The sequence below is a fragment of the Sus scrofa genome, chromosome 14 (assembly GCF_054392235.1).
Source record: "Sus scrofa isolate SSC_HxYL_T2T_F1_AM1 chromosome 14, Sscrofa_HxYL_maternal_Yorkshire_Landrace_v2.0, whole genome shotgun sequence".
Taxonomy (NCBI): Eukaryota; Metazoa; Chordata; class Mammalia; order Artiodactyla; family Suidae; genus Sus; species Sus scrofa.
In genome coordinates, this window is record NC_139396.1 from 75,876,709 (window position 1) to 75,904,381 (window position 27,673).

At 36.9% G+C, this 27,673-nt stretch overlaps 1 protein-coding gene across 19 annotated transcripts in view; it reads right to left on the bottom strand.

The window, feature by feature from the left end:
• RYR2 (ryanodine receptor 2) overlaps window positions 1-27,673 on the bottom strand; it is a 745,790-nt gene that overhangs the window by 176,773 nt on the left and 541,344 nt on the right. For 16 of the 19 annotated variants that reach the window (XR_014827812.1, XR_014827813.1, XR_014827814.1 and 13 more), the window contains 9 exons: window positions 25,394-25,514; window positions 16,209-16,378; window positions 14,325-14,545; window positions 12,918-13,008; window positions 10,249-10,389; window positions 8,418-8,581; window positions 6,089-6,167; window positions 3,431-3,520; window positions 2,904-3,041 (listed from right to left, as the gene is read on the bottom strand). Coding sequence is in view for 11 of the 19 variants with exons in the window: in XM_084996827.1 (XP_084852953.1) it covers window positions 2,904-3,041; window positions 3,431-3,520; window positions 6,089-6,167; window positions 8,418-8,581; window positions 10,249-10,389; window positions 12,918-13,008; window positions 14,325-14,545; window positions 16,209-16,378; window positions 25,394-25,514 (1,215 nt within the window). In the remaining 8 variants the exon portion in view is untranslated. Of the gene's footprint in view, window positions 1-2,903; window positions 3,042-3,430; window positions 3,521-6,088; window positions 6,168-8,350; window positions 8,582-10,248; window positions 10,390-12,917; window positions 13,009-14,324; window positions 14,546-16,208; window positions 16,379-25,393; window positions 25,515-27,673 lie in introns of those variants that run through there. The other 3 variants (XR_014827817.1, XR_014827818.1, XR_014827819.1) reach the window with 1 other exon arrangement.

Consider the following 27,673-nt stretch of genomic DNA (forward strand, 5'->3'; position numbering starts at 1 on the left):
GATTAAGTAACACACCTAGTGGTATATTTCTAGAAAGTGGTTTGAAATCCCAGTGGTCTACACCTCCAGAATCATCCCTCTTAATTTGTACACTATGTCTCTGGCATAAGCACCTCCTAATATTTTAAAATGACATAGGAGATTTAACAATATTTGCTATGTGTCACACATGTCACTGTGAAAACCAATAACTTAAGAGATGGTTATATGGCATGGATGGAACTAGAAACTCTCATACTGAGTGAAGTAAGCCAGAAAGAGAAAGACAAATACCATACGAATATCACTTATATCTGGAATCTAATATACGGCACAAATGAACCTTTCCACAGAAAGGAAAATCATGGACTTGGAGAACAGACTTGTGGTTGCCAAGAGGGAGGGGGAGGGAGTGGGATGGATTGGGAGCTTGGGGTTAAGAGATGCAAACTATTGCCTTTGGAATGGATTAGCAATGAGATCCTACTGTGTAGCACTGGGAACTATGTCTAGTCACTTATGATGGAGCAGGATAATGTGAGAAAAAAGAATGTATACATGTACATGTAACTGGGTTACCATGCTGTACAGTAGAAAAAAAAATTGTATTGGGGAAATAACAATTAAAAAAAAAAGAGAGAGATGGTTATATGGGCATCAGTTAATAACATGTGTTGAGGACTTTGGGCACCAAAAACAACATTAGGAGCTAACGGGGGTAGGGGCTAAGGAAAAGGGGAAATACATACTTCATACACAATTTTTTTTTCAGCCATCTTGAGGAAAGTGTATTGAAATTCCTCAAAACATAACTATGAGTTTCCTGGGGGCTGAAAAAAGGTAATCTTTTTCTGAAAATAAATTGGTTATAGCTTGTGCATTCTACTTCACAGAGTCTGTAATAAGGTTCAATGTTTTAGCCTCAGTTTGTTAAGTTTGAGGGAAGATATGATATCTGACATGACCCAACCTCATTCTGGAATTTGTTACACTTCATCACCGGTTACAGTGTTTTTGCAGGGACGCTCATAAAAATATGAAATCTATGGGTTCTTTTAGTCCTCAGGAGGGCCTGGCTAGCCTTGTGCTGTTCTCACTTTCTTGGCACTTGAAGAATCCTAGAGATGGGACAGGCAGAGGCATACTTAGCAGCTCTGAGCAGTGGTGGGAAAAGGTATGACAAAGGCAGCTATGAGAGAACGGGAGGCCTTCCTCTGTGCTGCAGCCCTTCCCTTGCCTCTCTGAGCTGTGCTCTAGCACATTTTTATAGGCCCTGCTTTTCCTGGCTAAGAGACAGGTCTCTCTTCCTGTCTGCCTTACACCATTTCTAATCTTTAGTGCTGGCTCAGAAAAATGGCACCATTATTGTTTCAAAGGGCATGCTCTCATTTTACATAGACAATTTTTAATTAGAGCACATAATTTTTGCTATTAAGTGTGAATCTATTTTTCCCTGGCAAAGCTTAAAGTCACTCCCATTACATAATAATTTCCTAATTTCCTATACAACTTACAGAGGAAGAAAGAAGAGATGAGTCCTTTTTTGCATTCTGAGTATTCTGTCCATACCACTAGCCTCAATCTTGTTGTGTGGTGGGTTTAACTTAATTGTCTCTAACACAAAACTGTCAGTCTTTAGGAGCAGAACTGGATCTTATTATTTTTGTATTCTTTTTGCCTAGTACTCAGTTTGTGCTCAATATTCACTCAAACAGATAAAAACAGAATGTAATTTCTTCTCTTTTCTTTTTTTTTTTCTTTTTTGCTTTTTAGGGCCACACCCATGGCATATGGAAGTTCCCAGGCTAGGGGTCCAGTTGGAGCTGTAGCTGCAGGCCTACACCACAGCTGACAGCATCCCTGGGTCCTCTAACCCACCGAGTGAGGCCAGGGATCGAACCCACATCCTCATGGATACTAGTTGGGTTCCTTACCACTGAACTGCACTGGAACTTCCCAGAATGTAATTTAGTTAGAAATGTATGCCTACCTATTAGAAAGGTAAGATATGCTTTTATAGCTTCCACCTTCATGACACTGAAGAGTATTTCATGTAAAATACACCCAAATCACAACTTAGTACATTTAACAGCATATTTTGAATAGGGGCATGTGAAAAGTGATTTGAGCACCTTTTCTTTCTTCAGAAATGTTATGTGTATAAGCAGCAATAATAAGCATATTATTTTAGTTAAATAGAATGCAGAAGCCCAAGCAGTCTGGAAAGGGACAAGAACAGGCTCAGCTCCTAGGAGAAATGAAAGGGCCAGGTGGTTCTTGGTCCCCACCTTGGACCCTAGTCTCTCCAGGTCACAGCCATCCTTACTCTACCACCTTGGGCACAGAAGCTCCACAATCATGCCTTGCTAAGCTGACTGAATGTCCTTGACATGACCCCCTGGCTTGTGCTACTCAAAGATGACCCCTGCTCTGCCTGTCTGGTTGTCCCCTGTGTTACTCAGAGATGTCTCCTGCTTTCCAAGTGGGCAGGAGCTCCAGTTCACTTGTGTGGAACATCCACGGGGGGTCTGAATCTAGATCACTATTGTCTGATCACCCCTCCGGCCCCTAAGAAGCAACCTTCAGTTCTTACTGGAAAGGAGACCAAAGTTCTCTAGAGGACCTAATTGTGGTTAAGAAACACATCCTACATCCTTCACAGTAGAACTGCAAGCCTTTATCCTCTGGTACTCCTATAATAGCATCAGGGCAAGTACAGCCTGATACGTAAACTCCAGTACTTTACCCCAGGCTTAAGCTCACTTGAAATTAAAAGAAAAAGGACCATAGTTGTCCCCCTTCTAAACTTAAGTCAGTCTCCAGAATTTTCAAATTATTTCTTTTTGAAAATGAAATCATTATGTGAAATGTTAAAATTATTTGAAAAAAAATCTAAACAGTGGGTTCATCACTGCAATTCTTACCTGACTCGTCTGAGAAATGCGACGAGTGCGGTTATAGAGGGCCATGCTATCTCCCTCCCGTGTTCTTTCAATTCTCCAACCCCAAGCCAGCATAGTTTTTAAAGATTCTTTGATTGGCCAGCGATAAATTTCTTTTTCCTAAAAAAAAGGGGGGTATGATCAAGCAAAATATGAGCTTAATAAGCATATTAAAATATATTACATATTACAAATATATTTCCCTTGTCAAAAACTCTTTTAAGAATCATAAGAATATTTTCTAAAGTTCTTAAAAATATAGGAGAGGAATAAAAATCAAAAAGAAACAGAAAAACACTGTTTTTTATTCAAGTACAGAATTGAATAACCAATGAAACACTGATAGAAAATGAGACTATAGGGACAAAGATAATAGATAAAAACTGAAGAATGGGACCTTGAGAAAAGGTAAAAACAGTATATATAAAATAGACATTTTAATGGGAAATTTACATAACAAAGAACCCCATATATTAAAATTATATAACCTGGAAAAAAAACATCCTCACCTTTTCAGATAATAGTTTATATGGCTTCATTAATGGTTGAACTTTAGATGAATCTGAATATATTTCTCCATAAATCCATCCATTTGCCAACTAAAAAAAAAAAAGGCAAATTTGTTCTGCATGTATTCATTTCAGGTGTGCATGTGTTGAAGTATGTACTTGATAAATAAATCTAAAATGAACCAAGATAAAGATTAAAGTTTGAATGTGGTACAGCATATGTCAATATAAAGATTTTCATTCTAGTCAGTATATTTTTGAGTAATCACCTGTAACAAATCTTTATATCCAGAGAATAAAAGCACCCAGTCATGGGCTTGGGATGGAAATGTTCTAAAATTAGGGTTGTGATGAAGGCTGTACAACTATAAATATAATAAAATTCACCAAATTAAAAAAAAGCACCCAGTCTTCCTTAGGTCAGTGTCTTCCCTAAGGGGAAGATGCAAGTTCCATGGCCCCCATGATATTAATTTTGGTCCCTTTAGGGCCCCGACCTGTGACATGCGTATGTCAAACACTCATTTTTTTAAAGAGGAATCTGGAGCAACTGTTTTATTTGGAAGCTTCCCTGAATAATTGTTTTGTCCACTCCTACATCCAATGACCTCTCAACACAGTTGTTATTTTGCCCATATAATTTGCACATATCACTGTTCCCTTGTATTATTTCATGTCTAGATTGTGGAATAGCTGGAATAGCTCAGGACTGCCTTCCTATAAATTTCCTCATCACCCACACCAGCTCAGTACCTAGAAGAGTCTATATAAAACAGGCACTTAACTCTTACTTACTTACCTAGTAAATTAGATTACCAAAAAAAGGGCCACATGTTTAACAAAACAAAAAGGGGATTCCCTAGAGGGGTTAAGGGACTGGCTGGCCAGGGCAAGGATTGAAACAATATTGAGTTTAACAGAGTGATACTGAATTGCTATGTAACATAAGCATCTTTTGGAACTTGTGCTGTTGTGATTTTCATTTCACCAAATCAGAACATGCTTATTTTAGATCCATGCATCATCTAACTTAATTTTTTCTGATAAACTTCTTTTAACCATCTTCTCTCAAGTGTAACTAGGCTCAACTTAAATGTGACTATCCTGGTATAATGCTTCCTCCAGAAAAATCTCCTAATATGTAACATATGTAGGATTTATGTCACCAATTGCAGCTGCTTTAGTTATCTCATTCGGGTTGGTTTCTTTTCTTGACAATGCAAATAAAATGTCATCTTGCCGTGTAAGTGACCTATAGATGTACTTAGTAGTAAGAAATACAACAGAAGCAGTGTAGCCACTATGGAAAACAGAATGGAGGCTCCTCAAAAAACTAAAAATAGAGTTGCAATATGATCCAGCAATTCTTCTCCTGGCCATATACCCAGACGAAGCTATAATTAGAAAGGATGATTGCAGCACTATGTTCATTGCAGCACTATTTACAATAGCCAAGACATGGAAGCAACCTAAATGTCCACCGACAGAGGAATGAATAAAGAAGATATGGTACATATATACAATGGAATTTTACTTGGCCATAAAAAAGAATGAAATAACGCTATTTGCAGCAACATGGACTTAGAAATTATCATATGAAGTTAAGTAAGCCAGACAAAAACAAGTATCAATATGATATCGCTTATATGTGAAATCTAAAATACAACACAAATGAACTTATCTATGAAACAGAAACAGGCTCATAGACATAGATTGGATTTGCAGTTGTCAAGGGGAAAGAAGGCTAGGGGAAGGAAGGATTGAGGTTTTGATATTAGCAGATGCAAACTATTATAGACAGGATGGATAAATAACAAGACCCTATTGTAGAGCACAGGAAACTATATTCTATATCCTGAGATAAATCGTAATAGAAAAGAATATGAAAAAGAATATATATGTATAACTGAATCACTTTGCTGCACAGTAGAAGTTAACAAAATATTATAAATAAACTATACTTCAATAAAAAATAAAACACAAAAAATATAAGAAAAGAATAGAAGGTGTAAATAATCACAATATTCTGATTAATAATTTTTACGATTTTATCTAAAATAAAACTACACATAAAGCTAAAGTTCCTTTAAATGATCTCTGGATGCAGAGTCACCATTCCTTACTGAAGCCCCTCTTGATTATTACTTTTTACTCCTACAAAAAAGGTATGTTTAGAAACTATATTTAGGGAGTTCCCATTGTGGCTCAGCAGTAATGAACCCGACTAGTATACATGAGGATGCAGGTTCAATCCCTGACCTTGCTCAGTGGGTTAAGGATCCAGCGTTGCTGTGAGCTCTGGTGTGGTTCACAAACATGGCTCGGATCTGGCATTGCTGTGGCTGTGGTGCAGGCTGGGAGCCGCAGCCCCAATTCAACCCTTAGCCCAGGAACTTCCATATGCCTCAGGTGCACTCCCACCACCCCCAACAAAATAAAACCTATATTTGATTTAATTAATGGATTTTTTAATTTTAACACTATGTTTTTTATGAACACAATTTTTTAATTCATATGTCAAATTATAATGAAATGTTCTTTCATAACCTAAAGCCCTCGCTTTGAAGTAGAAAGTTGTCAAAGCCAGAAATATCTGAGCCATGATCAGTTATGAGGCATAGTCACTACTGAATTAGAATGTGACATTCTGACTTTTACCTTGTCCATTGACCACTTGTCATGGGAATGTTCAGCATATTTGTTAATGAAGTATTCCAACTTCTCAGGAATTGTAATACTATGAGAAAAACAAAGAAAAAAGGCTTGACTTTCACAGGATTTACAGGGAATTATATTAATAATTTACTCACAGCTTATGATTGCTTAAATCCCATTTGATGCATAACTGTTAAAAAATTGTTTTAACAAGGTATTACTTTCCCATATTGTAGGAACAACGTAAGAAAAATCAAGCAGATAATATTCTATCTGCTCATCTTATACTGATTCATACTTTGTCTTAATATAAGTTATATACAATAACGATTACACATAGTATAAATAAAAATAGTTAAAATGTACTTAAAGAGGACAATCGATTATACCAAATTTTTTTAAAGCCGGAATGAAGATATAGTGAGGTTTCACAAGCTTAAAGGCATACTTTCCTCCCACATTTGTTCTCTGAAGTTACTCTTCCTTTTGAACTTAAGCCTCTTCTACAACACTTATAAATGGGTAAAAGACTGCTGAAATCTGACAGGTTAGATTTTTTAAATGTACTAAAATTAATTTTAAATTAATTGCGTAAAGCTACTTATGTGTTAATGGTTTTAAATTTTAATGGTCTATGTATAAATTTGAAATATTACTAATATGAAATATAGGGAAAAGTAATTAAGCAATTCATGCTTTATGATTTTGATGCCATTTCTAGATTTCTTTCACATTTAAATAAAATATTTAATCTCTTGAATGGATGTTGAGTCCATACAATTATGACCAAGTCTGATGGTAAATATAAGATTTGGGAATATCACATATTATCTAGGAATGGAAAATTAAAAATGTTTGTAATTCCATTCATAAATGAAAGTAATTTATTAATGCAATTAACTTTGAGTATAGAATTATAAGTAAGACCTATTATAATGAGGTGGTTTACTGTTCTTTTTCAGCAAGAGTTATCAGTTAGTAATTAAACTTTATGACACAACACACATACTTAAAAAACATTATGTAAAAATCACAAAGATGTAGGAATTATTGATATCACTACACAAACCTAATCTGTTAGGAGATCCCCAAAGGGGTAAGACGAGGTAAATTAATATACATGCCCAACACTTATTCATTAATTGAATTGAATTAATTAACACCCAAGCCATGACATTGTTCTGATGTTATTTTAAAATCCTGGATTACATTGCATGTTAGCAAACCATAAACTTACCCAGGTAGGAATGTGAACATGTGATATTTTGGTTTACTTACTTTAGAAGAGATACAAAGGATCAATCACATAAGCCAAATACTGGGGGGTAGAGTCTGTTCTCACAGGACTGTCATCAAATACCAAACATGCAAATTTAAGGCATTATCAAACTAATGGCATACCACTTGGGTTGAAATTATGATCTGGTTACAGAAGCTAAACCAGCTGGGGGGCCACCCAGAGGCCTCACAGTTGACCTCCCAAGCCAATTCAGATGTCCTGGATAGTAACCACCAAGTGACTACCTTGCTAATACTCATTCTGTTGAGTTACCATGAAATGAATAAGATAATGTGGCCTGGAGAGAAGCTTCCTTGCACATGGGAAACCATGATTCTACTTAAAGACATTAACAACAAGAAAAATGCTGAGACTCCAAGCACCTGTTGTGCCCAAACATCCTATCTGTAGAACAGTTTATGCAACCAGGTACATGGAAGAACTTTCACAATGTTAAATAACATTTTATCTGTAGTGAAGGCTGTCACACTGCATTCTAACTGCATGCTGAATTTTCTGCAGATATTCTCATTTGCTACTCCCTTCACTCTCAGGCTGTGCTTCACAATGCTGAACATCAGCTGCTAACCCCAGGCCTTGCGGGGATGGAGTGATGGTGAAGTGATGCCAGTAGCTCAAAGAGATAAAGACAGAGCTTTGCACTGCATGCTGGGAGCATGCAGAGTCAAAGACTCTACACAGAGGTTGGCTGCAATCATTAATAAACACTTAGGGTAAAATTCCCACTACAAATATAACTGATATGCTTTCTTGATTCTCATTATTATAGGTATTACCAGGTAGTTACGTACAGAGAATCCTGATAATATTAAGGGTATACCTCTTAGAAGGTACATCTTATCTATTTCTGATGTTTGTATAATCATTATTATTATTATTACTATCATTTCATCAGGTAAAGGGACCCCTATTAAAAGGATACCAATTCAAAGGGGGCATGGATTAGAGAAAGTTCACTTTAGTACCTTATTCAATTTCAGACTTCACACATCATTTACAATAAAAATCTGCTGCAATAGAAAGAGTCCATACTTTGAGGTATCAACAGGTTGTGGGTTAAAGTTCCCTTCAGAATCCATTGATGACTGTTTTTCCATCATACTGACATAATTTGATTCCATGTAGTCTGGAGGCAAAGCTCCCGCAACTGCACTCAGGCAAGGCAGTGCCAGTTTGAAAAGTTCTTGTTCATATTTCTGGGAAGAAATGGAGGACCAAAAAATAAATACTCTATTACTATTTAGCAAAAGTTGTCAACGTGATCACAGTAGCTGGTATGAGAAAATTGGAATTACCATGGACTAACTCGATTCCCCATTTTCTCTAGAAAATGGAAAATATAGCCTGAAATCCTAACAAGCTTAAGAGAAACTGAAGCTTTTTACTGCAGTTGCAGCAGAAAAGGAATAAAATATTTTCTTCTTTGAAAGTTGATTCTCCAATTTTTGAAACAGAGTAAACTTGAATATTCTAAGTGTCTAACATATCTTTTCAACATAAACATAATTTCAGTCAATGAGGACTACAATCCTTAAAATTAGTTACAGGTTATTGCTGCACCACATTATAAGGACAATATGTGAAAAATACCTAAAGTATTCCAGAGAATACGAAATTTTCACTGATCTGTATTCCATACAAAGGTATGAAAAATAAAATTCTGAACTGAGAAAGAAATTCCATAGGAAATAGGCACAATCAAAATTTCTGAGGAGAGGTATTTGTATAGTAATCACATAATTAGTTAAACTTGATTTGTTGATTTTTTTAAATTCAAAAATAATTATTTTAAAATGTTACCTCACTTTACTTTTTTTCTTCTAGGACTGTACCCACGGCATATGGAGGTTCCCAGGCTAGGGGTCTGATCCAAGCTGTAGCTGCGCGCCTACACCAGAGCCATAGCAACGCCAGATCCAAGCCCCATCTGCGACCTACCCTATAGCTCACGGCAACGCCAGATCCTTAACCCACTGAGCGAGGCCAGGGACTGAACCCACAACCTCATGGTTCCTAGTTAGATTCGTTTCTGCTGCGCCACAATAGGAACTCCCTATTTCACAATTTTAAATTAAAGCTGCAAGTTCTTCTAAAAATACCTTCTATGTAAAAGGCCTCTCAGTTTAGCAAAAGCAATTCAACAAGGAAAAACAGTGAAAATAGCTGCCAAACATCATCACAGATTAACTTCCCTCATTATGTAGCAAACTTCTGGTTATACTATTCAGGTCACGTGATGGTGTCTGTTTGGGAATTTGAACTGATTTTGATTAATAAGTTAAGTGTAAGCATACAAAGCACGTTGTTCTGATTTTCTCTGAAACACTATGATCCAGTTCTCCGAAAGTATCTGAACTATTCACTGTACATATGGCAACTTTAAGGGAATGTCACGTACCTAAGTAACACTGAGTGGGATACTTAAATCGCCATAGCAGCCAAGTGTGGAAAGTCAGTAAGGCCACTGGAATATGACAATTTTATGAGATTTAATATTTATTATTTTTATATTTGGTAGGATTTCTTCAGGCTTCTAAGATTGCGGAGGTGACTGACCAGAGAGGGTTTGAGTCCAAATAAGCCCAAAGCAAACTTAACCCACATGCATAATTTCTTAAAATGCTTAGCCATTTTAAAGTCAAAAAGTGTTCTGACCACATAGAACACATGATCATTACGATTATGAAAAGTCAACATAAACTGCATGTTCAACATTTGTTATAAATCAAAAGAAAGAAGAAAACTACGTCAAGTCTTGATAAGTCAAGAGAGCATTTCATGATTCTACTAGGAATACTATCTTATCTTGAGGCCATAGCTTTCTAATTATTTTACCAAATAAAGCCCCAAAATATTAAATTACCTTTTGAGACAGGGCATCAAAAATGCCCCAGAACAACTTTCTTGATAAATGCAGTTCTTCTTCTGAGGCAGCGCCAAAGTTTCCCCACCCTCCAGGCAGGCAGTAATATTTCCAGCATCTTTCGTAATGATTTGTCAGCAGCTAGGTGGGAAAACAATTATAAGAGAACTGAGCTAAGACACCTCTGGCAGTTTTTCCATTTCTTCCCAAAGGGCATTTACTGTCACTTAATAAGGCCAACTGAAATTAAATTGCTCAATCTCATACAGATTCTTTTGGAGAATAGAATTACCTTGTAGATGATGCCTCTTTAAAAATTAATGCTCATCACAGTTTGAAGACCAAATGCCCAATTTCACAAATAAGTCTATCTTGAACAGCATCCTTTAGGAGGTTGTTAGGGTATCTGTGTATCCCTGAGTTCTACTTTAGTTGCTATCATTTACTCACAATTTTATGACTTATTATCCCCATGAATCCACACATATAAAAAAAGAACTGATGTCAAGATGACCCAGAGGCACATGGAAATATCTCTAGGATGCAGCACCTAAAATGTGCATTCCCAGGGAAGAGATTCTCTGAATATTTTTGCTTCCTTTTTTCCCCTTCCTTAATCACCACACCTCACAATTTGCCTCAGAACTTACATCTCTAAGTAAACTTCCCAAACTGCCCTACTTCAATCATTTCTTTATATTTCTTTGGTGGTGTGGGATGTAATTTATTATCTTATATTGCTTAAGATTTTTACCTAGACATATTTTAAAGGACTAAACTAAAAGTTCAAAGATGTGAACAGAATTTTTCAATTACTGGGTAACTCTTTCGACAATATGTTCTGGATTTATACACTAACAAATATTTACAACTACTTGCCGAATACATAAAATGATCTTCATGAATCAACTTTTTTTTTTTCTTTTTAGGACTGTACCCAGGGCATATGGAAGTTCCCAGGATAGGGGGTGAATTGGAGTTACAGCTGATGGCCTATGCCACAGCCATAGCAAAGGAGGATCCAAGCCATGTCTGTGACCTACACCACAGCTCACAGCAATGCCAGATGCTTAACCCACTGAGCGAGGCCAGGGATTGAGCCCGCAACCTCATGGTTCCTAGTCAGATTTGTTTCTGCTGTGCCACGATGGGAACTCCTGAATCAACTTTAAATTTTTGGATTCTTTTCCTGTATCTAAGGGGGAAATAAACTGATGAGGGTTACCCTTTTTAAAGCTATCTACATCTCTTACTGTAAAAATATTTCTTCTCATTTGGTCTCTCTTTCAGTTACAAAACATATATACACACATAATTTAGGAATCTCAAATGATGAAAAATTGAGATCTAATTTGCTTGAAGGAACATGGGAATATCTCTAACACAAAGAGGTTTGTCACATTAAGTGAAAATGTATGTTTTTCAGGTGTCTACCAGCTCATTTGTATCAAGAGAATTTTGCATGACAAGCAGGACTGTACATGATAAAACCTATAAAAATGGGATTTTTAGAAAGGATATAATTTACTTTACATAATTCACTCACTTCTCTAAGTTTATTCAACCAAAATCAATTTTCATACAGAAAGGGTATTTTGTTAAATATTTAGGTATGTTTAGCATAAAAGAGCAGTTCCAGAAATGGTAGCTCATTTTTACCTCAAACCTCTTTTCATGGCACTGCTGAGTGGTCAAGAGAAAAAAATGATGCTTACTAGGTGGCAGAGCAGAACTGTCACCTACAAAAAGTCCATTACAGGGCAACAACCTCCATGCATAGACCAAGCTCCTGATCATGTATTAGTACACATCTAATTATCTTTTTTTTTTTTTTTTTTTTTTTTTGCTTTGTGGCATATGGAAGTTCCCAGGCTAGGGGTCAGATTGGAGCTGCAGCTCCCAGCTCACACCACAGTCGCAGCAACACAGGATCCAAGCCACTTCTGCAACCTACACCACAGTTCACAGCAACACTGGATCCTTAACCCGCTGAGCGAGGCCAGGGATTGAACCTGCACCTTCATGGATACTAGTCCGGTTCGTTTCCACTAAGCCACAATAGGAACTCCAGTATACATGTAATATCTTAATCCTAAATCTGGACTGGGATATGAGATGACATGAAAATAGTCCCAAATCACTAAGACAGAATGAGACACATAAACAGGATAATAGGGATGTGCAGAGAAAAATGTCAGGGACTTTTCTATATTCTGTGACAAACTGTAAATGCATCTACAGAAAAGATTATTTTTGACCCTTATAAAATGATATTAGGAAGTTGTCATTTGATTCGCAACTTCGAACACATTGTTTTTAAAGCCTGCTCTTTATCTTGTGAGGTTGTTAATACTTAAGGCCAGGCTTATTACCATGTTTTCCAGCCTAAGAATATCTTGGTCCCCCCCTTTCTCTTGTGGCCCATTTTTCCCCACTGATTTCCATTTCCACTGACTTAGAGTAAACCAATTTTAGGATTTTCTATGGTCTTTTATTACTTGTTTACTTTATGTTGATGTGCACGTTTTATGCCCATTTCAATAACTGGAAGAAATTTTTTCCAGCATCTATGATCAAATATGATAAATCTAAGAGATGTGCATATTGTAATAGGAAACAAAGGCAGAAGACCCAGGAATCAAATGACAGCAAACATTTCCTACACTTACCTTAAGAGGCATCTTTGCATGTTCATTTAATAATGGGACATCAAACACTAATCTTCTGAGCAAGTGCTGCATCATGGAAGGTCTCAATTGGCTGGTGGAACAAAGCTAATTTTAATAATGAACATCTGACCATGTTTAAGTAGATAATTCATTAGACTAGGTTACACAGGCCAAGGCCTTGGGCCTCCATCTCTCTCCAGACGATATTCATTTTAGGGGTTCCTAGTCCAAAGATTAACCCACAGTTACATCATTTTATAAAAGGTTACATTTCCAACCCCTCTCTAGCCCTGTGATCTGAAGACTGATCCTTATTTGTTGCAGGAGATTCTCCTTTCTGTCCCGCCCCTTTTCACTACTCACAACTGTAGACCTCACTATTTCTGTTCATTTAGCAAAATTTCTTCCCCTCACTCCACTAGAGGGTCTCCAGGGACTAGATTAGAAGCAGAAAGAAAGAAGGGGAACAAGAGGAAGAGAAAAAGACTGAGACAGAAATTCTGCCAGAGGAGGAAGGGAAAAAAAACTAACACATAGTGGACATTTACTGTGTTGGGCAATCCCGGGCTTTACCTCATTTAACATTCACAAAAAAGTCTGTGCGATAGATATTTTGATCCCATTTTACAGACTTTTAGGGTCAGGGAACTAAAATCAGAGTATGAACTAATTTCCTATTTTTTTTTTTTTTTAACTTCCCTCAGTCCCATCTGGCTCCCAAACCTGTACACCCTTTGGACGGTGAGTAAAAAACCTCCCTTCACCAACATACTGGAAGGCCACAAGGTTTTACCTCCAACAACTCCTGTCAATTAGAAGGAAACCATTACCCTAGCTAGGGGCCTGAGAAACTGTCACTTTCACCATCAGAACTTCACAAGGAGGAGACAGGTTTCTGGTTTTCAGAGTAAGACCTTCAAACACAATTATCTCTAGGAAGCAGAATTCCAGGCTGGAGGAAATAATCAGTCTTCATGACTGCCACACATTGATAATATTCTAATATTGTTTTAATATATTATTTTAATAAGTCTCTTTCTTTTCTCTTCTGGAAGAGGGGTTAAAAACTATCATCCATCGAAAGGGGAGGATCTATTAACTCACACTAACGTGTCCAGGGTCTTCTTACACAGTCACCTCACCCGCCAACATCCAGAACATCATCGGTCCAACCCTATATCCAATGACTAGATAGCCAGAGAGAGCCTTAGGGGAACACTCCTGAACTGGACCAGGAGCAAGGGTGCTCTGGTAATACTCACGCAATAATCCATAAAATGAACTAATTTTTTCTTTGACCCAGAAATGGTTACCAGCATTCATAACTCTTTCTCATGAACCACAGAGTGAGTCAATTCTCTTTCTTAAAGAAGAAGAAACTTGGTAGATACCTCATCGCCCACTCACCCGCAAATGGAGAGTAAACACACTTCTATGGAATCCCGCTGAGCTTTGGTAAGTGAGCAGCCCTTAGAAAGTCTGTACACAGTGTGAAGGAGCGAGTCAATGAGGGAGGCATGGTGCTCAGTGCCCGCAAAAAGGGGAGCACACCTCGTTAATAGAGGCAGCACGGCTGTGCACAGGTACCGATTGAGGGCCAGGGCCATGTCTGTAGCACTCAAAGCGGCCTAAAAATGAATCAGAGAGGAGACAGTCATTTGCGTTGAGCAGGAGACAACTTTCAAAGGGATCCACATGTTGGAGGTCCCACTGTGGCGCAGTGGGTTAAGAATCCAACCGCAGTGGCTCGGGTTGCTGCAGAGGCACAGTTTCGATCCCCAGCCCGGTGCAGTAGGTTAAAGGATCCTGCATTGCTGCACTAGTGGTATAGGTCATAGCTGCAGCTCAGATTCAATCCCTGGGCCAGGGGACTTCCATATGCTATGGCTGTGGCCATAAAGAAAATAAAAAGGATCCATGTTTTGACACACAATTTCACTATCTAGAAAATGACACAAATATATGACATGGAAATGTATTCCTCTGTTACAGCTTTAACTGTGGTTTCATATGCTTTGTCACCACGAAAAACAATAAAAAAAATCTTCAATTGCTCACAACAGATAAAAATGAATGAAGTAACAGCTATCTCTTCTAAGAGCCAAGAGGTTCATGTTCTGCAAAAAATATCAAGCATAGGATGGATGAAAGATGAAGTCACTAATGACATCAAATAATGTGAGTGCTTCCCTTTCTAGCAGAGGTGAGAAAAAGGGGGTTATTCTCATATTAGATCTCAAATTCATAAATTCCTTCTAAATTCTATCTACTAATATGATTTGTATTTTTGTTCATGTCCATCAGCATCAACAGTCAAAGGCTGACTACCTTTGCCAGATTATAAACTGGACCACTGAGGTTCAGAATGCCACATGAAAACAACTAAAAAAAAACTAAAAAAAACAAAAAAAAATGTAGTTTCACTTTTATGATTCTTTTCTCATAAATGAGGGACCAAGTGCCAACCCAAGATCTGATTTCCTCTGATATCAAAAAGACTCATTTAGTTGAAAAATAAAAGGAGGTATTATTATAGCTACTATAACATTTACAGCTTTGGCTTATTTTATAATGTTTCAAATGGTAGAACATTTATACCAATAATGGCAGATTCTCCATAGAGGCCCCTGGATTCACAGGACACATGTGAAACTGTATGTACATTAACAAATGAAGACACCACGATGACACTGTAATTAGCATGACTTAACAATGTCTATTAAACCTTCTTAATATTTTAATTGCTTTTATTGAGATGCATAATTGTTCATGTAAATTTAGAAGTGAATAGGAGTCATTGTGAACTCATGAATCAGGACTACATAAACTACATAAACTTATCATCTTCCATTGCATCTCATCTTACTCTTTCTTTTTTGGCCGCACCCGTGGCACATGAATGTTACCAAGCTAGGAATCAAACCCAGACTGCAGCTGTGACCTATATTACAGCAGTAGCAATGCCAGATTCTTACTTATCCCAATGTGCTGGGCTGAGGATTAAACCCATGCTGCTGCAGAGACAAATCTAGATTCTTAACTTGCTGTGCTACTGTGGGAACTCCAGAATTCTCATCTAACTCTCAAGGTTGTCCATTTTCTCCACTATTCAGTGAATTCCTTGAGTTTTTAGTCTATTTTCTGTTTACCCTCTGCTTGCCTATAAATATAAGAGCACTCAATAAATATTTGGTGACAATAAATGAATGAATGAGTAAATCAATTAAAGAATATCAAAAGGCAATGATTAAAGTGTCAAAAGTCATGGAAGTTAATTGCTCAAATTATTACCGTATCTAAAGAAGCAGCAGCCCGGAGATCTGGCAGAAAGCCAACCTCAAGAAGATGGAGGAGGAAATCTTGAACCTCAATTCCATAGACCCTGTCAAGGAACAAAACCATGGCTGCCTTGTGATCTGGGCAAAACCCCGCAGACATGTCAGGCTCCACCACATTGCCATCTACAAGAGAGAAGGTAACAGATTGTTGTTAATGGCCGTGCCATTTAGGACACAATGACAAATGGTTAGTTTCCAACCTTCTTATGTTTTAGATAAAGTCATCAGCTGCAGGGCTTTCTGTTCTTCTATTCCCACAAGCAAGTGCTAGGAACTGGCTGAGGAAATACGGCAGTGCAATGTAAATCCAACCTCATTCCAATGTTATTTGAGCATGCATTTGTTTGCTTTTGGTTGCTCCCAAGCCATGTGGAAGTTTTCAGGCCATGGACTGAAGCCAAGCCACAGCAGTGATAATGCTGGATTCTTAACGCACTAAGACACCAGAAAACTCCTAGGCATCCACTTGCTAACTACAAATGATTAGAATATAGTATATGATTAGAATATAGCATTAAGACAGCTACTGAGAAAGAAACAAAAAGGCATCCAAAATCCAAACTGTAAAACTAGGAAAGGCAAGGTTTGCACTCTTTTCAACATGAGAGCCTCTTTCAACATAGTTTTGGAAGTCCTAGCCACGGCAATCAGAGAAGTAAGAGAAATAAAAGGAATCCAAATTGGAAAGGAAGAAGTAAAACTATCACTATTTGCAGATGACATGATACTATACATAGAGAATCCTAAAGACTCTATCAGAAAACAGTTAGAGCTCATCCATGAATTTGGCAAAGTGACAGGATGCAAAATTAATACACAGAAATTAACTGCATTTCATACTAATAATGAAAGATCAGAAAGAGAAATTAGGGAAATAATCCCACTTACCATCACATCAAAAAGAATAAAATACTTAGGAATAAACCTACCTAAAGAGACAAAAGACCTGTACTCTGAAAATTATAAGATGCTGATGAAAGAAATCCAAGATGACACAGATGGAAAGATACACCATGCTCTTGGATTGGAAGAGTCAATATTATCAAAATGACTATACTACTCAAGGCAATCTACAGATTCAATGCAATCCCTATCAAATTACCAAAGACATTTTTCACAGAACTTGAACAAAGTATTTTAAAGTTTGTTTGGAAGCACAAAAGACCCAGAATAGCCAAAGCCATCCTGAAAAAGAAAAATGGAGCTGGGGGAATCAGGCTCCTGGACATCAGACTATACTACAAAGCAACAGTCATCAAAACCATATGGTCATGGCACAAAGACAGACATATAGATCAGTAGAACAGGACAGAAAGCCCAGAATTAAACCCATACACCTACGGTTAACTAATCTATGACAAAGAAGGCAAGAATAAACAATGGAGAAAAGACAGCCCATTCAATAAGTGGTGCTGGGATAACTGAACAGCCATATGTAGAAGAATGAAATCAGTACACTTCTTAACACCATACACAAAAATAAACTCAAAATGGATTAAAGACCTAGATATAAGATCAGATACTATAAAACTCCTAGAGGAAAACATAGGCCAAACACTCTCTGACATAAATGAGAGCAACATCTTCTCAGATCCACCTCTTAGAGTAATGACTATAAAAACCAAAATAAACAAATGGGACTTGATTAAACTTGAAAGTTTCTGCACAGCAAAGGAACCCAAAACAAAATGAAAAGAAAACCCACAGAATGGGAGAAAATATTTGCAAATGAATCAAATGACAAGGGATTAATCTCCAAAATTTATAAACACCTTCTGCAGCTCCATACAAAAAAAATGAACAACCCCATCAAAAAAATGGGCAGAAGATCTAAACAGACAATTCTTCAAAGACATACAGATGGCCAAAAAACACCTGAAAACATGTCCAACGTCACTAATTATTAGAGAAATGCAAATCAAAACCACTATGAGGTACCATCTTACACTGGCCAGAATGGCCATCATAAAAAAGTCTACAAACAATAAGTGCTAGAAAGGGTGTGGAGAAAGAGGAACTCTATTACACTGTTGGTGGGAATGTGAATTGGTACAACCACTTTGGAAAATTGGAGGTTCCTCAGAAAACTAAAAACAGAATTCCCATTTGATCTAGAAATCCCACTCCTGGGCATCTATTCAGAGAAAACCATGACTCGAAAAGACACATATACTCCAATGTTCTTGCAGCATTATATACAATAGCCAAGACATGGAAACAACCTAAATGTCTGTTGATAGAGGAGTGGATAAAGAAGATGTGGTACATATACACAATGGAATATTAATCAGCCACTAAAAGGAAAGAAATAATGGCATTTGCAGCACATGGATAGACCTAGAAATTATCATGCTAAGTGAAGTCAGTCAGACAATGAGACACCAAGATCAAATGCTATCGCTTACATGAGGAATCTAAAAAAAGGACACAATGAACTTCTTTGCAGAACAGATACTGACTCACAGATTTTGAAAAACTTATGGTTTCCAAATGAGACAGGTTGTAGGGTAGGGGGATGCACTGAGGTTTTGGGATGGAAATGCTATAAAATTTGTTTGTGATTATTGTTGTACATCTACAAATGTAATAAAATTCATTGAGTAATTTAAAAAAAAAGACTGCATTCGGATCCTAGACAAATTGAATTAATTAATCACTGAAAGAAATCTAATCATTTTATATATTAAAAAACCCCAAATAAGTGCCTCTTGAAAACATTAATAAAATTCACATACCTTATGTGGTAATCATGGTACATTTACATATTTATGGCTTAGACAATTACGAAGTGATGAATAAACTCTTTGAACTACTTTAACTCTCAAATGATAATGTTTCATTAGTCATAATACCATTTATCAACATTTAAAGCATATGTGAGAGTCATATTATTTTTTCTATCAACTGTCAATGCTTGATATCTAGATAGATGAGTAAATTCCTTAGTTTAACTCCATAGAGTCACAGAGGGCATAAATGATGTGAAGAATTAGGGAATTATGTGCCAATTGAAAATACTAGAGGAATTCCCTGATGGCTCTGTGATTTAAGGATCTGGCATTGTCACTGTTGTGGCTGAGGTTCCATACCTGGCCCAGGAACTTTTGTGTGCCATGGGCATGGCCAAAAAAAAAAAAAAAAATACTGAAGAACAGACTTGTTTTCTGTTTGACCATGTGATAATTATGCCAAATTGCTGCTGATAAGATGCTGTGAGAGTCTACAAATAATATCACAGACTGTTTAATACTGAAGCAATGTTGAAGGAAAAATGACCCAGGGAAAGATGATATATGACCATACCCATCCTGAAAGAGTAGTCAAAATATTTTAATTTTCATTCATAGTCCATAAATGAATTTGATATTTGAATCATGAAAATGAACAAATAACAATGTCTTAAAGAAACTCAGATTAAAGACTAATACCAAATTACTTCCATTCCTTGTAATTATAATAGTAACTAATACACTTAATACCTTCTATCCTATAATTACAATAAGAACAATAACTCTTGCCATTTGTACTACTGTCAGGCATGGTGCTAGGAATGTTTCAGATACAATACTATATAATTTCACAAGCACACTCTGAAGATGGTATTATTATCTTCCCTTCAAACAAGACCTTTAGGGAAGTTAAATAACTTGTCCAAGGTTGTATGTCCAGTCATTGGCAAAGTTAGATTTAAACTAAGTAAAACTGGATTTAAAAATCCAATCCAAGCTAATTTAACCCTTAGGTTAAATCATCATGATCTAATTTTTATATAAAAATCAAAAGACACATGCACCCAAATGTTCACTGCAGCTCTATTCACAATAGCCAGGACATGGAAACAAGCCAAATGTCCATTGCCAGATGATTGGATTAGGAATATGTGATGTATACACACAATGGAATATTACTCAGCCATAAAAAGAATAAAATAATGCCATTTGCAGCAGCATGGATGGAACTAGAGACTCTCATCCTGAGTGAAGTAAGTCAGAAAGAGAAAGACAAAAAAACATATGACATCACTTATATCTGGAATCTAATATATGGCACAAATGAACCTTTCCACAGAAAAGCAACTCATGGACTTGGAGAATAGACTTGTGGTAGCCAAGAGGGCGGGGGAAGGAGTAGGCTGGATTGGTAGCTTGGGGTTGATAGATGAGGATTATGGCCTTTGGAATGGATAAGCAATGAGATCCTTGGGGTTAATAGATGCAGACTATTGCCTTTGGAATGGATTAGCAATGAGATCCTGCTGTGTAGCACTGGGAACTATGTCTAGTTACTTATGATGGAGCATGACAATGGGAGAAAAAAGAATCTATACATGTATGTGTAACTGGGTCACCATGCTGTACAGTAGAAAATTGACAGAACACTGTAAAGCAGCTATAGTGAAAAAAATTAAAATCATTATATAAAATGTAAAAAAAATTAATAAGAAATTCCAGTTCCATTCTCCTAAAAAAATCTTATTCTATGTAAATTGGTACAACCACTGTGGAAAACAGCATGGAGGTTCCTCAGAAAACTAAATGTAGAACTACTACATGATCCGGTAATCCCAATTCTGAGCACATATCTGAACAAAACTATAATTCAGAAAGATACATGTGCCCCTATTTTCACTGCAGCACTTTTCACAATAGCTAAGACATAGAAACAAGCTAAATGTTCACTGACAGATGAATGGATTAAGAGGTGATACATACATACAAAAAATACTACTGAGCCATAAAAAAGAATGAATTAATGCCATTTGTAGCAACATGGAAGCAACTAGAGATTCTCAAACTAAGTGAAATAAGTCAGAAAGAAAAAGACAAATACCATATATAAAACACTTACATGTAGACTCCAACATACGGCACAAATGAACCTACTACAAAACAGAAACAGACCCACAGACAAGGAGAATAGACTTGTGGTTGCCAAGAGGGAGATGGAAGGGAGTGGGATGCATGGGGGTTTTGGCGTTAGTAGATGCAAACTATTACATTTAGAAGGGATAAGCAATGAAGACCTACTGTATAGCACAGGGAACTATATCCAGTCTCCAGACCACAATGGAAGATAATACAAGAAAAAGAATGTATATGTATGTATGATTGGGTCATACATGTGTGTGTGTGCGTGCACACATGTGTGCATGCGTGTGTGTGTGTACGACTGGGCTGCTTTGCTGTACACCAGAAATTGGCACAACATTGTAAATCAACTATAATAAGAAAATCATGGGTAATTTATAGTTACAGGATTCTATTATTCTAACCAGAGCTGTACTGAAAGAAATGATAAGTAACTCATTGATCCTAAAATAAGATTTCTTTTTTAAAGACTCATTCGGGTGGACATTCACTCTAAGGAATGCTGCAACTACATCTGCCTGGGAACTGAGACCCATTGATTGGCTACAGCTGCTGCTTTATTTTCACCATCTCCTCCCACACACTGGGACTGGCCTCCTTGCAGACTCCTGGAGACTAGACTGGAAAGAGCAGGGCCAGCTGCAGTGGCTTTACTCTGATGTTCCTGTGTTATTCATCCACCTAGAATCACTGTCTCAGACAGCCTGTCCAAGCCTGTCCAGGCCAAGAGCTGCAGGAAGAGAACATCTATTTCTGAGATTAGGTCTTTGCTGCTTAAGTTTTCTAAACACGTCCTTCTTTCTTTTTCTTCTCTTGAATTAAATTTTATTGGCATCTAGATGACTTACAAAGTTGTGTCAGTTTCCAGTGTACAGCAACATGAACTAGTTATACATATACACATATCCATTCCTTTTCAGATTCTTCTCCCATATAGGTCACTGCAGAATATTGAACAGATTTCCCTGTGCTACACAGTAGGTTCCTATTCTTCATTCCTCCCAGATTTAGTAGTGTGTATATACATCAGTCCCAACCTCCCATCTTATCCCTCCTCTAGTTCTAGGATAAGTCTAATAAAAGTGTTTAAATTTTCATAATCCCACATTTTGTTCACCATGCTTTTTTGTGTCTAAAGATACAATGTGACATGTTAAATTTTATAGAATAAAAAAGAAAAATGTGTATTTCTAAAAGAAAGGCCTTAGCTAACACTGAGGGTGGGGGTACTAATACTTAGAGACAAACTTCACATATTAAATATAGAACATATAACAGTAATTATCACTGATAACATGATACTTAAAGAAACAACGGATTTGTCACTGAAACATATGAAGAAATACTGATGGTCTGAGTTTTTAAGCTTATTTAAATGCATACCACAGCAAAATAAAAACATACAGGTTTCTGTCTATATTCTCCATAAAAATAAAAGAGGTTAAAAGAAATGCAGCAATTTGGAAGTTCCCACTGTGGCACAGTGGCTTAAGGATCCGGCATTGCCACAGCTGTGGCTTGGATTCAATCCCTAGCCTGGAAACTTTTGTATGCTGCAGGTGCTCCCAAAAAAGAGAGAGAAATGCAGCAATTTAACAATGACCAATAAGGCTGTGTTTTAAAAACTCATTTTCATTGCAACTGTGATAATTCACACACACACACACACACACACACACACACACACACACAAATCCTTTAAGACTCAAGGTAGGCATTATACTGCATATTCACAGAAAAGACCAAAAGGTCATAATGTTATTGAGGCAGAATATTAACTCAGGTAGTCAGTGTAGGAACATGGGCTTTGATGCATTCTTTGATATGGCTATTGATTAACACTTATGGTTTAAGGGCTCCAGAGACTAATTCCCCACAGGCCTTGTTTTATTATAGAAAGAGTAACTCCCCACGGACCTTGCTTACTATAGAAAATGTGCCTTCCCCCACATAGACCATAATCTGTAACCCACTCCTCAACTGATAGAAAAGGAATGAGAGGAATGGTGACCTAGTCCAAGGGAAGAGAAAAACAAAGAAGTCATCAAACTTATGGGGACATTTCCATCCCTAAAACCTCTATTGGACAAAGACTGATAGAGGTAATTGGGCAAGGCCAATGGGAGAAAAACCACACCTTTCTGGACCCCACATTGGTACCCACCCCATCTTTAAGGAATAAAAACCCCTACAGGACAATAGAGAAAGGGGGCTCTTCTCCCCCGTTGCAGCAGCCCTGGGAGCTATTTGCTTTCCTTTAATAAAGACTTTGCTTGCTTGCTGCCTGTGTGTTCACGGAGTTCATTCTTTGACTGCCGTGAACAAGAACCTGGATTCTGGTAACATCTTTCTGGTATCATTATTACAATATCACTAAGCAAAACAGGAAAAAAACTCACTTGTAAAATCTTAAAGGCAGATAATCAGAGGAAAATTAGTTATATTGAGACTTTGGGGGCAATTCTGAAAGGGGACATCTGGACATTCTTATATTTTTGGTTTTGGTCCTTTGTTATTACAAAGTTTAACCATAAAATCTTGTTCTTTTTTATTTCCTAATCTGTGTGTCACTGGTATCATTATCTTTTTCCGGAGAGTGTCAGTTTTGTGGGTCAAAATTGTAGGAGAATGACAAAATATTTTAGTTATTTAAAGGAACATCAGTTAAAAGAGTGGTGAAAATAAGGTAAATGAGGAGAGTTTGTTTCTATACAAGAAAATGATAAACTGCCTAAAGTGGGGACAAAAAAAAAGCTACAGGACAATTTTTAAAGTCCAGCTTTCTCTAAAATTAGAACAAGTGTTCAGTGAGGATGGTTATATCACCAGAGGATGTAGGTGTGTAAGGTAAGCACACATGACGCTTCACTTTCTAAGGAGCCTAAGGCTGGCAAGTAGGGTAGCCCGTCTTCAGTTAAGTAGAGGTCCCCTCATTCTAGACCTGAAGTATTTACAGCTAATCTTCTCTGGGGCATAAATTAATGAAAGAATAGGGTCATCACATGCACTTCCTTTCTAATTATGTATTCATTCTAAAAATTAGAAGTTCAGATACAAATAATATATGTAACAACATCCAATAAGCTCTTGGAAACTCAACAAAAATGAAATTGGAAAAAGGGGAAGTAAGTATAATTTGGGATTTAACCTATCTTTTAGACGCCGTAAGTAACTGCTTGATTCTTTATATGGGGGAGAGAGAGAGTGAACTATCAACAGGCAATTAGGCCTTGGGTCCAGACCGTTTGCATTTCTGCTGTAGTGCAGCAGCTCAGCTTGGGGGAGCACCCAAGCCCTCCCACTTCCTGCCTACTCTATCCAGGCCAGGGTAAGAGGAGACTATAAAATCGTCTAGAGACTGATGATTTTATTTTACAAGGTTCTGAGTTAATCTTGAACAAACAAATCACAAGCAGTTTCTAAACTAAAAATGACATGTTGTTAAAGAACCATAAACACTGCGTCAAAATGAGGGAAAAGAAAATCTTTAAAAAAAAAAAATATCCTCCCTTAGTCTGGAAAAGACCACTTCTTTTAACACATTTGGGATTTTTAAATCTCCAAGTCAAAAGTACTACCATTGTTTTAGAAAAAAAGCATTCTAAAAGAGTGACCATGAAAACTATCAAAAAGAGTGAATTAAGGTCAACTGCCATCAAGAATGACCTAGAGGAATAAGGGATAAAAGAACGCTAGTAAGACATCAGATGAGACAGTTGAGGTGCCTAGTTCCTCTTCTCTGGAAACTGCCTGAAATGTCACCTCAACAAGCATTAAAATCTCTTTGGGGAGTTCCCGTCGTGGCGCAGTGGTTAACGAATCCGACTAGGAACCATGAGGTTGCGGGTTCGGTCCCTGCGCTTGCTCAGTGGGTTAACGATCTGGCGTTGCCGTGAGCTGTGGTGTAGGTTGCAGACGCGGCTCAGATCCTGCGTTGCTGTGGCCCTGGCGTAGGCCGGTGGCTACAGCTCCGATTAGACCCCTAGCCTGGGAACCTCCATATGCCGCGGAAGCGGCCCAAAGAAATAGCAAAAAGACAAAAAAAGAAAAAAAAAAAAATCTCTTTGGAAACATGGCTATTTAAAAACAATGAACATAGAAAGTATTTTATAAAACAATGTACTTTGTAGTTCATCTTTTTTTTTTTTTAAGAATGTTATGTACTATAAATATGACGCAGGAATAGAACCCTGAGTACTGAAGATATTTTTTAAATACAGCACATCATGCAACGTCCTGCTGAATGACAAAGAATGGAAGTTCACCTTACCTTTGGCTATTGTTGGCATCTGGAAAGCGATGCTGATTACTCCTACCAAATCCCCCAATGGAATTAGGGATCTCAAAATAGACCTGATTCTGATGGCTTCTCCCTTTGCAGCATGAATCAACTACAAGCAGAAAAGTAAAGGACCAAAGAATAACTTTGTGAAATCAATATTCTAATTTTAGAAATTCTAAGTCTAGAAAGCTGAAGAATGGGAATCCCAAGTCTAAAATAATTTTTTGTAACTTCTATCTATAAAGTTATACCTCTTTCATAACAGAACCACCATATGATTATAATAATTCCACTCCTGGGTATATATTCAAAGAAAACAAAAACACTAATTTGAAAAGATATATGCACTCAATGCTTTTCATAGCAGCATTATTTATAATTGCCTAGATATGGAAGTAAAATAAATGTCCATCAACAGATAAATAAAGGTGTGGTACATATATAAAATGGAATATTACTCAGCCATAAAAAACAATGAAATTTTACCATTTGCAACAACATGGATGGACCTGGAAGCTATTACCCTTAGTAAAATAAGTCAGACAGAGAAAGACAAATACTGTATATTATTACTTATATGTGGAATCTAAAAAATAAAGCAAGTGAACAAATATATCAAAACAGAAAGAGACCACAGTTACAGAGAACAAACTAGTGGACACCAATGGGGAGAGGGAAGGTGGAGGGGGAAAATGCAGTTAGAGAATGAAGGGAAACAAATGATTATGTATAAAATAAATGAGATCCAGGGATATATTGTACAGCACAGGGAATAGAGTCAATATCTTATAATAACTTTAAATGGAGTTTAACCTGTAACAATTGAGTCACTATGTGGAATACCTGAAACTAACATAATATTGTAAATAAATTATATTTAATTTTTTAATCAAGATTTTTTTAAAAAGTTGAAACGATCTCAGAAATCACAATTGCAGGCTTACAGACAGATATTTACTTTCTCACACAATTTTCATTGACTTTAGCATACACTGAGTCATATACTACAGTTTAGGCCAGCAGGTATATCCATCCATTAGAATGGCTTTTAATCCTCTTTGCGGTATTATTTTACTCTTCTTGCATTATTAAAAATTTTATTTTATGGAAACATAGTTGACTTACAATGTTAATTTCTACTGCAAAGTTTTACAATTATATATATATATGTATACATATATATGTACATATATACATACATACTTTTTCATATTCTTTTTCATTATGGTTTATCACAGGATACTGAATATGTTCCCTATGCCCTGATAAGTCTGTGAATGCTTATTATCCAACATTACATATAAATACTTATCTAGAACATGAGCAATAATACAAAACAAAGGGAAAAATTACTATCATTAGGGCCTCAACATATACTAATATTTATCATTGGTTTAACCTCTTCCTTGTTTTGTGATGAAAATGTAATTGTACAACCATCTATATATCTACCCTAATTTCTCACAAGGATGGGTTTATCATGGGGCGGGGAACAGTGAAAGTGGATCCTAACAGTCTTTTAGACTGTCATTGCCTAATGAAATATCTATGAAGATGGTAGATCTGACACAGTCAGAGATTTCAGCCAGACTTTGGAATAGACTGGAGGCTTCTAGAGCCAGAGTGGGCGTCTTTTCCTTCCCCACTGTGACACACAGCACAGTTTCTGATACCTCGGAGGTCTCCAATTAATGGTTGCTGAAGATGAATACATTAAGTGGCAAGGTTAGTCTTTTAGTAAGTCACTTAGTCATTTTCCCCCTTAATAGAACAAAAATCTTTTTATTAGCATAATTTTTCTCGTGATTCCTTTGACCTTCTACTTTAACAGGAAAAGAATAAATACTGAGAGCATAAAGGTTTTTATCTACAATCACCATCGGCACACAAAGTGTTGATCATCTATTCCCATTTACGATAATGAAAATCTCACTGACAGCAAGTTAAGCTGTTTAAAAGATCAGACTTCCAGTTTTCTAATATCCTATTTTTCCATCCTGTGATTCCTCTCTGTTCCTAGCAAAAGATTACATCCAGAAAGCAAGAGAGTTTTAACCTATGGGTGTGAAAAAAAAAAAAGAGACAAAAACAAACAAACAAACATATCCTCCGTAAAATCATAGGTCTGAAGAGGAGGGAGAAAAGTGCTATGTTTTATCAGTCACCCTAGCTTAATACTCACATCAGGAGGAGTATGTGCCTACTCCCTCAGAACTGGCCAGTGTATTTCAAACCCTGCTTTTTACCCATCAACAGGTCATGAAGCTA